This window comes from Scatophagus argus, chromosome 3 (genome assembly GCF_020382885.2).
Source record: "Scatophagus argus isolate fScaArg1 chromosome 3, fScaArg1.pri, whole genome shotgun sequence".
Lineage (NCBI taxonomy): Eukaryota > Metazoa > Chordata > Actinopteri > Scatophagidae > Scatophagus > Scatophagus argus.
In genome coordinates, this window is record NC_058495.1 from 8,271,632 (window position 1) to 8,286,976 (window position 15,345).

General features: G+C 37.3%; 1 protein-coding gene across 2 annotated transcripts in view; it reads left to right on the plus strand.

The window, feature by feature from the left end:
* The window catches only part of LOC124056093 (potassium voltage-gated channel subfamily D member 3-like), a 71,186-nt gene extending 63,080 nt beyond the window's left edge, over positions 1–8,106 (plus strand). Inside the window, exons 5-7 of one of the 2 annotated variants that reach the window (XM_046383196.1) lie at positions 4,788–4,880; positions 5,866–6,110; positions 7,148–8,106. In XM_046383196.1, the coding sequence (XP_046239152.1) occupies positions 4,788–4,880; positions 5,866–6,110; positions 7,148–7,385 (576 nt within the window). In that variant the 3' untranslated portion in view covers positions 7,386–8,106. The remainder of the gene's footprint in view (positions 1–4,787; positions 4,881–5,865; positions 6,111–7,147) is intronic. The other variant, XM_046383195.1, reaches the window with a different exon arrangement.
* Positions 8,107–15,345: the final 7,239 nt, after the last annotated feature.

Sequence of the window (15,345 nt, forward strand, 5' to 3'; positions counted from 1 at the left end):
CAATAGCTTGGAAGCAGTATTTTCACATCAGCAATATACACACACAAATGACAATTACTGTCATAATTAACCAAAGGACAATTTAGAAGTCATTTAAAGACTATAAAAAAAAGCAACAAAAGCTGGAGTCATTACATTCTCTTTGTTGTACAGGACTGGGGTGTTACCGGAGGAGTTATGCCAATAAACATCGTTGAGGGCATTATCAGTGTAATCAAACAAAGTGCTTTTCTTAGTTGTGTTACAGTCCTTGACTTGATTTGGTCCATCTCCGTTAAATTGGCAAAGTTTTGGCAATTGGCAATTTTTGGGGGTTTTTGTTTTTTGTTTTTTTTGTTTTGTTTTTTTTTTTTGCTTTATTTGCTTGGTTGCATTGCTGTTGGTGATGATTAGATGGTTAGTGCATTTGAAGAGTCTGCAGCAAATTTCAAAATGCACCAGTGAGCATTGTGACAACGGACGACACTTAACCCACCATAGACGCCCATTCCCGCAAAGGTACAACATGTGTCTTTCTTCCCTCCTCTATATAATTATAAAAAAGATGTAAGCCTAACACTGACACATATTAACAGTTTGTTTACACATCCTGAAGACAAAGAGCAACATTATCATTTATTTAAAGTCATGTTTCTGACCACCTGGCACGGTGCTATATTTATTCTGCTTTAAAGTACCAATGAAACGCAAGTTCTATTTGTTTCTGCATTGTTATGTGTTTCCTGTAAGAATGGTCAGGTAGGAAGTGACATGTCATGAACAATGATTGGCGTCTATAGTAGCCAATGCTACTGGGGGTGTAATATGATCGTGAATGTGATCTAAAAGGGTTAAAGAGACATTTTTAATTTCAGCTTGACTTTCAGCTGTGTTTGTTCATCACCAGTAGCTAAGCAAGATACCTGGCTCCAACAGCTAAATGCACCACTTTTTTTTTTAATATGTCTGCTTATTGGTGCTGAGCAGATATTAAAGGCTGTATAGTTCAACATTTTGGAAAGTAGCTTATTCACTTAATGATTCCAGGCTGTGTGCTTTACTAAACTAAATGCGTGAGCTTGGTTCTATGCTCGACACACAGGCATGAGAGTGGTATTGGTTTCATATAATTCTCAGCAAGAGAGAGCTACTCTGGCTCTTCAAAAATATGCACCTTTCACCAGGTCGGTCATAATTAAAACATTATATATATATATATATATATATATATATATATATATATATATATATATATATATATATATATATATACATATACATATATTTCCTTAATTTGTACATAAACACTTATGTTAAAAATGACAAGTTGCAGTTTTAGGCTTAGCGTGAGGCAGCCAAGCATCTGGTTTGTCTCCACCAAAAAGTATATAGTGCATAATACCCTGGAAAACTAAAATATTTCCTACATATGCTCCTGTTCATGTATCGATTGATCAAATTACATACAATATGTTCAGCAGTGTCTTTAAAGATGAGCTTAATGCTATTTTAAAAATCTGAGCAGAGCCAGGCTAACTTTTTGCCCTTGCTTTATGCCAAGCTAAGCTTATTACCTCCTGGAACTCCAAACTGTATTTAGACAAGAGGAAATGAAGAAAGAAACCAAATAAAATGATTAGAATAAAACCCACTCTCTAATTTTTAAAGCAAACATGTTCTCCTCCACTTTTTACTTCTCCCTTTTTTAAAACTTGTCACAACCATAGAAAAATGTGTTTGGTAATGCATGAGCAAATTGCCTATATCCCTCCCATCCAGTCCATCATTCTCGCTTTCAATGACACACTCCCCTCCTTGCAGATGGTTACTAAAATCCATTTGGATCTAATCGAGTCCAGTGTGAAAGCTCATGGGTGTCTGGAAGTGGTTAGAATTATCATATAAATGCCATCTGCGAGTGCTGAGCAGCCTGCATCCCTCTGCATGTGTGTGATGAGGTTGCCAGAGTCCTGGTGCATCAAATTATGGTGGTGTCACTGCTGTCAGTCAGTCGCTGCGTGAGTCTGGGGCTGGAGTGAAAGGGGATATATGACTAAATGACTGGTTTGCTTATAGCTTATATTTAGATTAGAAGCTCTGGTCTGCTGGTCTTTTAGTTTTCCCTCAAGGCTTTTTCATTTGTTTCTGAGATCACAGGCTCATTATCACAGAGGATGATTTATTGATGATCCTGTAAAGTTTTATGATAACTTGTAGAAACACTTTACAGCTTTATTCCTTCGGGTGTCATTTACTTAATTTTCACTTTTCACTTTAGAATGACAGGATTTCTTCTAACTTGCACTCATGTTTAATGCTGAGAATGGAAAGAAATTGCCATAAAAATGGCAGCAAATGTAGACCAGCTAAAACACAGGGTTTAGCATTAGGCATATTATACTGCCATATCAAAGTGTATCGTGAAGTATTTAATTTTCTTTAAAGCCAACTGAAAAACTTCCTGACGGATAAAAGAATCCAGTCCTCTGGCTATCTGATGTGTGCTTTTGACTGATACGGCAAATAAAATGATATGCAAATAAGTTATGTAAAATGAAATGGACCACGTGTAGCTTATTTCTGAAGCTTCCTCTTGTCCAAGATTTGTAATCTGTACATATATGTTATTTGTAGTAAAAAAATTTTCCTCATTTAAAAGTTTGTGACACCTGTGTCACCATGGGCTTTGATGGCTTAACGGCAAAATCATCTACAAATCAGATTTAACCATGACGCAGTTCTGCTCTAATCTTATGCACCTGATGGTTCTCACATCATTTTGCAAAACCATTTTTGTTCATACAAGTTCCTCTGCTTTAGCATCATACGTGGAACTTAGTTTGGAAAAGATGCATATGGTAGTCAATGGCAAGTGACCAGTTATTTTTATTGAATTGCGCCATGAATTAAACATGTCATGTCTCCCATTTTAAAGGGTAATTTGCAAGTAAATTTGCAGTTTGTTGCAAAGATGATAAAGAATGATTTAGTTTTACTTGAATCTGCTCATTGAACTGTATCTGTCATCTCACACAATTTATGCCAGCATACACCAACAACCAACGGGAACAACTCAACAAGGTTTCACTCACGGTTTCAGTAAGTGTTAAACAAGACAACATCACTTACACGACTGTTGGAAGTGTTGTCTTTCTTAATATGTATTTTATAGTATTTCATAGTCTTATATTTCAACAGTTTTATCGTAGAGTATGACTTTCCTGAGGTGCAAAAGTATCTTCTGAATCGACAAAAAACTTGTGTAATTCATGGCAGAATTCTAATGGGATCACAGCTTGTTGATCGTTCCAGTCTGGTGGTGGACAATATAATGATATATGTCAGGAGACAGACATAGATTTTTCTATGGCAGTTAGATATTCCTGTTGTTTGTCACTGTGGGTGACAAGATGAAAGTCAGACTTGTCTGTCTTATTAACTTATTAACCATGTAGAAAATTGTTTTTAGAAAGGATGTTGGCAACTCACTGATTCTGCAAACATATGACATTAGGCAGGTAAAAAGTGGCTGGAAACATGATTTGTCACAATTAAGATCACATATGTGCAATCTCTGGGACTGTCATATGGTCTTTAAAAAGGCTCATTTGGCTGGTATTTAAGTCAGTGGGTGAGGCAAAAAAAAAAAATTATCAGATAATTTTGTCAGTTATTTAAAATTGAAATTTCAGAAATGTGTCTATGTCAGAATTTAGATTTCTAATGTAGTATAAAATTACATGCACCCTGCAGGATTTCTTCCATATCACCCACTCCCTCACCAAACCTCAGTGACACAATCAAGGTCACATTTCAGATGGACTCCATCAAAATCAGCTTTTCCTTTACACAAGAAGTGTAATTTGGTAGGACCTCTTCCATGAAAATCCACACATTGAGATATCAGAGGGTGTATTCTCATGCCCACGTTACTGTATTGTTCATGTGTCTGGAATCTGAATGAGAGTTCTTGGGCTGGATCACCACCCACCCAAATCCTCTGAGTAACAATGCGCGCTGTGGGGGGAAAATTAATTTGTTTTCAGTTTTCATGTTTTGGCAATTGTGATTACTTTGAGACTAAGCTAAAGCCCAAGCTTTGAAACCAAGTCCCGCTTGGAGAAATACCAAAAATATTGCTCCATAAGTTTCTTTTTTTCTGTTTTTCCTCAACTCTTGTTTTTCCTTTTTGCGAAGCTTCATACATCAGTAACTGTTCAGCTGCCTGGAGCATCACCCAACACCCAGTGGTACCTACTTAGATAGTTAAGTAAGGGAGTTGGCTACAACACAGCTTTAGAATTTATATTTTATTAGTTCAATAAAACTGAAAGTGGGGTTTCTTTTTGCAATCTGCTTACTCAAGGAACCAACCCAAAAGCAGTAATTGTATTAATGTTTCAAAAGAGGCACAATAGAGAAAAATAATTAGAAACAAATCACTTGCCAAGATCAATTCACACACACACACACACACACAAGTAGAAATGTGGTCCATTATGTAACTACATGGCTAATAAGTTATTTGAAAGAACACAGCAGGAGTTGTTGACTACCTGCTCGTAATAAGAGCAAAATCAACAAACATGAACAAAAATAGTTCAGTTTAAAATGGCCAACACAAAGCAGAACAAAAGTATTGCGTCTCTGACATTTCATTACTGATGACAAAGTCATGAAAAGGTGATGAGGATACACCAACAGGCTAATTTGTTAATATTTATTAATGATGTGCATGTGTGTGTGTGCGCATGTGTGTGTGTGTGTGTGTGTGCGCGCGCGTGCGTATGTGTGTGTGGCTTTTTAAGGACACAGAAGAGAATGAGCAGAAGTTGACTAAGTCCATCTCTCTGTTGGAAAGCCAACACCACCACCTACTGCACTGTCTTGAGAAAACCACTGTGGGTACACTTCAATGCTTCTCTGTTTTTAATTTAGACACTTTTAGCCTTAAAATCCACCATTCACATTAATGAGGTTGATTTTATACCAGTGAAAAATAGAAAAGGGTTTTGTGCCGGCAACTGCAAAATAAACATGTAATTATAAAAACTAACTAACTAAAGGTGTTTGTGCCATAGAAACTGAGCACTCAACCCACAAAGATGTTGAGGTTATATATTTCATTTTCTTTTGTCTCTTTCATTGCTAACATTATTTCCTCTGTTTATTGCTCTGAGGTATTTTGCATATATTTTTATGACATTTGAACCTATATTGATTGTCTGAGCTGGCCAAGCTTATTTTACACACCTGTATGCTATTGTTAACCGTTACACAAACAGTGTGGGTGTGTACTCAAACCTCCAGGGAATTTTATCACTGTCAGAGATGTCTATGGCTGTGACAGTAATGTCTTCCCTCTCGTCAAATCTGTGCTTCAACATCAGTCGGAAGCAAGAAACAAAGTCTTGGAAAACGCTTCAAAATGTTGACAATGCCAGTTTGACATTTTTCATAAGACATTTTGTGTAAGTAGTGGTTAATCCTGAGACCGCACACAGTGATTTTGATGTTCTGTGAGTCAGTGGTCTCTTTAAAGTGTAGAATCTTGAGAGCTACTCATTTGTAAAGGATTTTGATGTCAAAAAGCATAGATCTGTATAAATCAGTGATAGTGGATCTGCTCTCCAGTCAGACAATATACTATGGGCCCTGTGGGTGGATTTGTAAATAATAGTTTTATTGTTAGTTTAATATAATGATCAGTATAAATTATTTTTCTCTGGTATATTTATTTGTAAAATAAAAAGAAATTGTAGAAATTATATTTCACTCAAGGCATAAAGTCCCATGATTCTGTTATTTACTCCACATTCTGTTTTCCCCTCTGTGCACCAGTCCCTCCCGATGTGTTCAAACCTTTATCCCGTTTCTTCTCTCCAGGCTCATGAGTTTGTGGACGAGCAGATGTATGAGCAGAACTGTTCAGAAACAGCTCTCCAGACTTACCCATCCCGCAGCCCCTCTATATCCAGCCACGACAGTTCTGCGGGAACCTGCTGTGGCCGCAGGCTAAAGAGAAACTCTCCCCTGCCCAACGCCAGCCTGCCCTCCACCCACCAGGCTCCCCTGCAGGAGCTCAGCGCCATCCACATACAGTGTGGTGAACCGCCATCACATACCACCAGGTAAAACCAAAGAACTGCAGGAACACACTGCAATGACAGGGGTGCAAATGAGGTTGGTATCGAGGTTGTTATCTGAATCATGTCAGCTATGAAACTGTTCTCACTTGCTCCAAGTCAAGCCAAGCTGAATGTTGGGTTTCATGTGCCAGGGTTTTGAGATACTATATCCTCTTGTATGCACCTCAAAACATTTAAGTTTTGAAAAGTTACATTTGAAACCCCTATTTGTAGTGCATATTTTCCAGAAATAATATTCCAACTCTGGACACTCAGCAGAATTTTCATAATAGAAAACTGCTGAAGAATTGCTGAAGAAAAGTCCTGAGGTGGCTACTGTTTGATGCGTTTATTCATTGGACATTAGAGGATGGGCATAATTTGCTTATTTACCCTACTATGAATGAGGGATTGATTGATCCCTGTATGAGACATGTCAACCTGCCCGGTCTGTAACCGGGACAGAGTTTCTTATTGTTTCTTTGAACACAAACAAAACTCACAGAAAGAAACTCAAAACCTCAGCAGATAAAACTGAGACAATGTGCACAGATAGATACAACTAGAGGGAAGAGTAAGAAAATAAAACATCTTTCGTAATTTGTACAAAGTATTTGTAAGAATATTTATTATACCAACACAAAATATATTACACTCTGTCTGTCTCTTAATATTTTAATTAAATTTGTTCCATTAACTGCTGATATGTTTCCCGAACTTGCATAAATAATAACTTTTCAAAGTTTAACTTAGGAAATAAAACTATTTACTTGATCCATGATCTATACAGCTAATGATAAAAATAAAAATTATATATTATGTAAGTTACATAATATGCAGTGAGAGTGGAAATGTCTGGAGTCCTGTAAGGTTTTTTACTTTATTTAACATTTGAGTAGTCTGAGAAAAGTAGCCTAAAGCTTTGTTTACAGTATTATCTCAAACATTATCACATGTGAAATCAAGATTACTTTTATGTATCGTCTGATCAGATGTACATTATTGCACATAGACTCTCTGTGCATATTTAATCTTTCTAGTCGTTCCAACCTCAACCTGAAAACCGACAACAGCGGCAGGATCAACTGCAAAGGCGGCCGGATCACCACAGCGATCATCAGCCTCCCGACACCCCCTGCTTTGACCCCTGATGGTGATGGTCTCCATGGGCCCCCACAGAGGAGGCCGCCCCCTCCCCCAGGTCATCCTGCTACTCCGAGCATCCAGACCACAACAAGCTCAGCTGGCACCAACATCGTCAAAGTCTCTGCTCTGTGAGTCTCTGGCTGACAGCTGTAACTCTTATCAGGAAGAAAGAAGGGAGGAAGAGATAGAAGAAGAAGAAGAAGAGGAGGAGGAGGAGGAGACGAAGCTACACTACCTTTACAGATGTACCGGGTCCCGTCCCACTGGTCAACAGGAAGATCGCTGCTCTCCAGAGGCGTGACCAGTTGGTGTTTTAGAAAAGACAGATGATGTGGAGACGTTACTGAGGTAGGGGACTGTAGATATGTGAACCGAGAATCAAGCACTTGTCATGTTGTATACGCACTGTAGATACGGACAGAACCGCTGCATTTTTAATAGTTCCTAACAGCAGTACAGATGTTTTACAGAACGTACTGTGAAAAAGATCGGAAGGCATTGTGCAATTAGCATATCGTTAAATTTAAAGTAAAGTCACAGTGGAATAATGAAAAAGATATTTTGTTGACTTTAAATGTGTTTGAAGAAAGAAGAAACATAATGACTGTGTTTACTTGAGTTTTTGATCGGTCTTGTTTGTGTTATGTGTTTGTCTTAAATATTTTGAGTAAAAAAAGAAGAAAAAAAAAAAACAACTGAAACAACAAAAACACTTAGTTTTCCTTTGAAAAGTCACAGCACCAGATGCTGATAATACTGTGTTGTTGAAATGTGAGTTTGATACGTTTAAGACTGAAAAGAGTGTTTTTATTTTATTTTATTTTCCATCCATCCATCCATTTTCTATACCACTTATGTATCAGCATCGTGGGGGGGCTGGAGCCTATAACAGCTGACTACGGGCGAGAGGCGGGGTTCACCCTGGACTGGTCACCAGTCAATGGCAGGGCCAACACACAAAGACAGACAACCACACACACTCACACCTAGGGGGCAATGTAGAGTAGCCAGTTAATCTAATGTGCATGTTTTTGGGATTGTGGGAGGAAGCTGGAGAAAACCCACGCAGGCACAGGGAGAACATGCAAACTCCATACAGAAGGGCCCAGACCAGGATTTGAACCTCTTGCTGTGAGGCGACAGTGCTAACCACTGCACCATTATTGTGTTTTATTTCATTTGTATCTATTCATTGAGTTTATTTGTATCTCTTCATTGGGTCAAAGGCTCACTGACTGTGCTTTTTAGTAGTTTCCTGTTTAAATTTCTGACTGGAGGTTGACCTGACACTGTCTTCATAACATTATAGGTCATACTGAGGTGGCCAAGCAGTGACTTGTCAAATCTCACCGACTTATCTGTGGCACTTGAAGTCACAAAAATGTTTCATTAAAAAGACTTATTAATATCAGTCTCACTTAACTTAAATCAAGCTGGAGTAAATAGTGCATTTGTTTGAGAGTATTTGCAGCTGCAGATGAATACATATTTAGCACAATTTAACAACAGAGCCCATTTTCAATGCGTATGACACAGAGGAATAAGCTATGTCAAGCAGTTTTTTTCTTAACTTTGGTCTTTTTAAGGGATTTGTTGACAAAAAAAAAATCTTATCCCTTAAAACAATGAAATGCACACAGAATTTTTTTCTTTATGAGCATATGATCCTGTTCATATCAATGTAACTGGTGATTTTTATCCCATGGAACAATGAAAAGCTGCCTCCACTTGGTGTTACAGGCTGAAAGGGAAATGACGTAGAAAACTATGTGAGCATTTTAACACCGCTGTCACATCAAACAACCATATAATATTACAAGAATGGGGCCAATTCATGCTCAATCCAGTGTTTGCATGCTAAAACTGAAAAGCTACATTGAATCCTAATTATTAGTAGAGTTTATAACAATGAAAAAAGGATAAAATAGTTTGAGGTTTTTCTGGAAATCTTATTTTGTCATCTACTCTCTCTCCTGTCTTTTTTCTACAAAGCAGAAAAACAAATGCCCAGTTTGTACCATTTTGTGTCTTTAGCTGTCAATGAAAAGATGTACAGTGTGTTCATGAGGTGGCATTGTAAGTAAATATGTTACACAAGCAAGCAAATGAGAATACATAGGAATGAATTAATTTGGCATAATCATTAAGTCAATATGGATAATAAGTCAGAAATGTGCTGTGGATTATAAAAGCTGCAGCTGCAAGAGATCCATCTCCACTGCTGAGCTGAGGAAGGCCATGTGGTATGACTGAAAGCTTTCGCAAAAGGCATTGGACCAGCTGGAGCACAGGTTCTGATTGTTCAGTCTGTTCTGTTCAAAGTTATTAAACAACTTTGAATTTTAGGAATATTAACATTATGAAAATATTGACTGAATGAGCTCAAAGATGGTCACAAGATAGCACCAAAGATGCATTTTGACAGTGAAATAAAACAATTGAAAATTAATTTAAAACAATTGGGCTCATTTATGGCCTTACTCCTGCATAAATACATTATTTGTATTTGTATGCACATTGTTGCTCATTTACAGTTGAAAGGCACTGGGTATTTGGAATAGTTTATGACTACTTGCCAAATGTGTTATGATGTGTTTTTTCTTTTTCCTTTTTTTTTTTTTTTTATCTTTTTGGTTTGTTTGTTTTGCAAAAGTGGAAACTGGTCTGTTTTCCGATCATGAAGTACTACGTGAAGCTGTTTTTGCTGTACTGGTATACTTTGTTCTTTGTGTTACATTTCTGTATTTTGTCATGTTCTTTATGCTGCTATCTAAAAATGACCCACCCTTTTACCCTTTTCTTCTCACTGTTAACGCTGAAAATAACAAGCATCCACTTGGTTGTGGTGTTAACATGGATCTTGGTTACCACAGATGCAGTATCTACACTTTAGTGCTTTTTGCAGTATTGCGCTTCAACAACAGAAAGCACTTCTCTTTCCAGTGTGACTACTGTATGATGATCGCTTGTTGTCACTTTATGAAGTACTTGACTTTAAAAGGCATTGTGGGGGTACCTTTTCTTTCAAAAGTCTTGGCATTGCTGTTTGTGTTGTTTCTTATCTTTTTAACCTGTTGATCTGAGCTTTTCCGTATGTTTGCTGTGTTTACAGTATTCTGTCAGTTTATTTGTTAAAACAACTATGAAGTGTCAGATGGAAATTAAAATCTGCCACAACAAACAGTTGTCTTTCTTCTCACTTCTGTCACCATTGTGGAAATGTGGTCATGGGAATATGTTTTGCTTATTTTCCGTTTTCAGTCATGCCCTTCACAGTTCACAACACAACACAATTCAAGTTTTTAGAGTGAGTGTGCAAATTAGCTGTGGAGCTGATACTGCCACAATTAAAATAGATCTTGTAAAATGACTTTGCTGATTAATGTGCACTGTCTCCTATAAATAAACAAAACATCAATTGCCAGACAGGTGAAGAAACAGCTTGAAATTATACACTTACATGTCAAGGGAGTCATTTCTCCTGTGTGTTTCTCATTTCAAATTAATTCTTTTTTTTAAATTATTCTCTTTATGTGGATGTCATTTCCACTGGCTGAACCTGTGCATCTAAAGTCTGCAAATTTTGGACGAACAGTAGACACCCTACACCTACTGCATCTGCTTTACATATCCATGAAAATCAGTCAGTTTTATTTACAGCACAAAATCATAACAGAAGTAATCCCAGGGCACTTTTCTTATAATGCAGGTCCAGACTGTACTCTTCATAGTATTATTTACAGTGACCCAATAAATTTCCACCATGAGTAAGAGAGCAAGAAAGAGAGCATTAAAAATCAGTGGATAAAAGTTACACCCTTCAACCCACCTTATGATATAGTCACAAAAATAGATGTGCTTATCTGCACGTGTGTACATATCTCACTAGATGGCAGCGTAATACAGAATTTATTTTTTGCTGATGATGCAGGGAACTATTATACAACTATAAATCAGATCCAGATTTCATAACCAATTATCCTCTTTTAATATAACATTTGATACCTTTATACTACTTTGGTCATTATTCATCACATTGAGAGGTTATGACTGAAATAGGAAAAATAAAAATACTGAGTGACTTTAAAAATATAGCATGTTTCAGTGTCTACTATTTTTTGCATTTACTTTTCTATCATGGCGGACGGCAAACTGTGCAGGTCACAACTTAAAAAGACCTTTTTCAACTTTAACAACACATAAGTCATTTTTTGATACTGAAATTTTGTGCAAGATATTTCTCAATGCATACAACTGAGTTTATCATCAATAATTAATGGTTAATATATCACGTACTCATAATAGTTCTCCCTACGATGGATTGTGGTTAATATATTCAAATGAAGTAACTCTACTCCAACTTGCAACACAGAACCATATTCTTACTTTTCATGATTAGCTTCAGTATGAAACTGTAGCCACAAAAAGAGCCAACACTGCATGACTGAACTGCATCTGTAACACAGAGCTCAGCAAAAGGCAAAAACAGAACTCAACAAACACAAAGGAAAAAACTTTTTTGTTAAAACAAGCTAGCATGATGCACAGAGTAAAAAGGAAGCCATGTCTCTGACGCACCTCTTAACTTTTCATGTCCTTAACCAGGTGTTTCACTGTCAGTTCGCTCCCAGTCACAAGTGATCACATCGCTCAGCTTATCACCCATCATTAGCTGCTGTCTGCCTGATGTCCTCACACAGAAGGGCTGGATGACTCAAACAGACTATCTACAGTATAATTTTAATTTTAATTTTAATTTTAATTTTAATTTTAATTTTAATTTTAATTTTAATTTTAATTTTAATTTAACTTTTACCATGACTGACACAAATCCCACAAATGCTTCACAAATCAACTTAATTTGTAGCAGAAATTACTCAAGCAGAGCATGAAATCATACAAAATATTATTTTGTTTTAGGTTTTTTTTTATCAAACATAGATGCTGTTTATGTCTGTCTGTTATGCAGTTTTCTTGAAGATTAGGATATACTACCATATTTTCTATCTATTTTCTATCTAAACAAGTGCTATTAGTACTCATGCAGAAAAGTCCTGTGGTGACACATCCTGACCTTTAGATGGCAGTGTACTGGCGTGTTTGGTAGACAAAGTCACAGGGACAGTGTATAGAAGACATGTTTGAAACAAAGGTCAATAAATACTCGCCATATATACATTACACATTGCATTACACATGTCTTTTAAAGCAAACGCAGAACAGAAGATGTACTTGTTGTTAAGCTTCCAGCAACTGGTGATGTAACCAGTTTTTATTTTTTATTTACCACATTAACAGCTTCATTGCTGGTTTCACAACCCCCGGTTCATCATGTTTTTGCAGTTGTGGGTAACATACAGTGAACTCCAGGTTAACTGTAAAGAGAGAATGATTAAGTTGAAAAAGCAAAGCAAAAAAAGAAAGGAAAAGAAAAGAAGTTTGAAAAGTGTGTCCTTAATACATTTCTTCCAGCATTAAGATGATACTGGTGAATTATTCATCCATCCATCTATTTGCTATACCACTTATCCGTCAGGATGGCGGGGGAGCTGGAGCCTATCCCAGTTGTCTACGGGCAAGAGGCGGGGTACACCCTGGACTGGTCGCCAGTCAATCGCAGGGCCGACACACAAAGACAGACAACCACACACTCTCACGCTCACACTTAGGGGCAATGTAGAGTAGCCAATTAACCTAATGTGCATGTTTTTGGTATTGTGGGACGAAACTGGAGTTATAAAGTTGTCAAAGCATTTTCTTTCATAAAATTAATTAATAAGTAATACTGTTTTCTTCCTTTTCTCTCTCTTAAGGAATCTAATATGTTTGGGTGATGATGTTATGTCAAGTACTGAGAAGTACTGAGAAATAAAGTCATAACTCAAGTTATTGGATTCCTCTTATTCCTTCTGTTATCACACATTTTAGCAGTCCCACTGTGTGAAGTAACAGCTGCTTGATTATGTCAGTTAATTATGGCATCTAAAAAGTTGCAAATTTGGTACAGTGGGAGCCGGATGTCCAACTCATTGCGGGACAGCGTAACCTTTCTTGAGTTCCAACCTGCGGCTTACAAAAGCAAACACACTGATGAATAGCAGATGATTTTTCTTTCTATTCTTTCACTAAAATGACCACGTTCATTGTTTCACAAACCTCATTAAAGTAATTATTATTATTACAGAATAAATAACAAATTAAAATAAGCCCTGCAACACATTTCAGCTTCTAATCGCTTCTGTTACTTTGCTCAGACAGCAGGGATCTGTAGCAGTTTCTATCCACAGCTAAAATGCTGAGGGTGCTGGAAGTCAAAACATTTCAGTGCAAGGACAATCATGTTTTCTCCTTTTTCTGAGGTTTCATTCGTTTTTGGCCTTAACACAAAATAGTAAGCATTACCAAATAAGTCATAACACACAAAGGATTATAATGCTTTCTGTGTGCAGTGATGTATAGGCAGACAGTTGCTGCTGCTGCTGCATGTGTTTCAGTGGTGAGTGATCTGAGGAGGCACTTCCTCCCAGCTGTCAGCATGAACACATACTGGATCAGGAAGTGGACACATGCAGCCAAAGCAGCTGCAGGTTGTGGTCACATTTGCAATGAAATCGTTCCAAATTCTGAAGCAGCTGGCTGAACATTAAATAGATCCTTGTGTCATCATCTCATCCTTGAATAATAAAGATATAGGGTGCAGCATCTTCTCAAACAAATGGGCTGTTTGAACCTAGACGTGCTTGTACAGTATGAGATAAGTTCATGTCTGCAAACTGTAACTTTTAATTTCTGCATGTTTTGTCTCTTTCAGAGCAATCGTAAATGAAGTTGCGACTTAAGTTAGTGCTGAAAGTATTAGTCCAGAGAAAATTAACTAGAAACTGATTATTGGTTTCATCAATTTGAGGACGTTGTCTTGAGCTCTGTCATCAGTGATGGCCATTTTTCTTCTCCGCATTCTGGTTTTGTTGATCAAGCAATTCACTAAATAATGAATGGAGAAACTTTATTTGTTTAGAGAGTTATTGTATTTACTTCCTTGAGTAATTTAGTTCCTTAATTAGTTTGTTTGTTCTCCATTGTGTATAATTGTCTTCTCCACACAGCCTTAAAAAAATAAGAGACAACTGATATGGTGAGGCTATGTCATGATTCTAATGTGAAGAGTAACAAGGATCACTTACTGTATCTGAAGAGCTGTTCTGTGTCTTATTATTGTTATTATTATTAAAAGAAACATAAGTTCATAGTTAGTTCATAGTTCATAGTTCTTAAGCTGCAGTCGTGCATGTGTGTCAGCATGACACAAAAAACAACAAACACCCCAAAGGTATCTTTTCCATGATTCATTGCTTTAGAGATCCGAGTTGGATCTACTTCCTTTACTTTCTTAGTGTCTGTCAGTCCGTCCATCTGGGATGCATCAGAAAATTCAGGCCTGATACTAAAATTTCCAGATGACAGAAGCAGGTCAGAGGATACCAAGTTTCCGGACTGTCAGCTAAAGGCCTTCGCTGACATGGAGAACCTGGATGAAATGGCAGAAGAACATTCGGATCCTGATTTTATCATGTGTGATGCATCGTATGTAACCCAGTGGACACAGAGTCTCCCTCATCTATTTCCTGCACTATAGAGAGCACAGAGAGAGAACAACTGCATTTTTCTTCATGTAAACATTCCACTTGTTTTGACTGTTTTTACATTGTCTTAATTCCTTCACTTTTCAGCATCAAAATAATTTAAAAAGACCTCATGTTTGTTTGCTGGACATCTTCATACTGGAGTGATTGTTTCGTATTCTGCACGGGTGGGGTGGGGGTGGGGGTCTTGTGAATGCACCTCTTCCTTCCTTTGCTAATACAGTATTATAACCGGGTCACGCAACAAAAGCCTGGCTCAGGTGTTTCCTCTCTGACCGCATTGAAGGTGGCCAGGAAACTGTCCGTATGGCTCACTTCACGACACATATGGTTTCTTTTAGACGCATCCTCCTTAAAACTTCCTCCTGTCGTTCAACAGTGCCTGCAGAATATATTACAATAATCCGTCAGTACTATGGAAAAGAAATATTTTCTTTGATTTGATGATC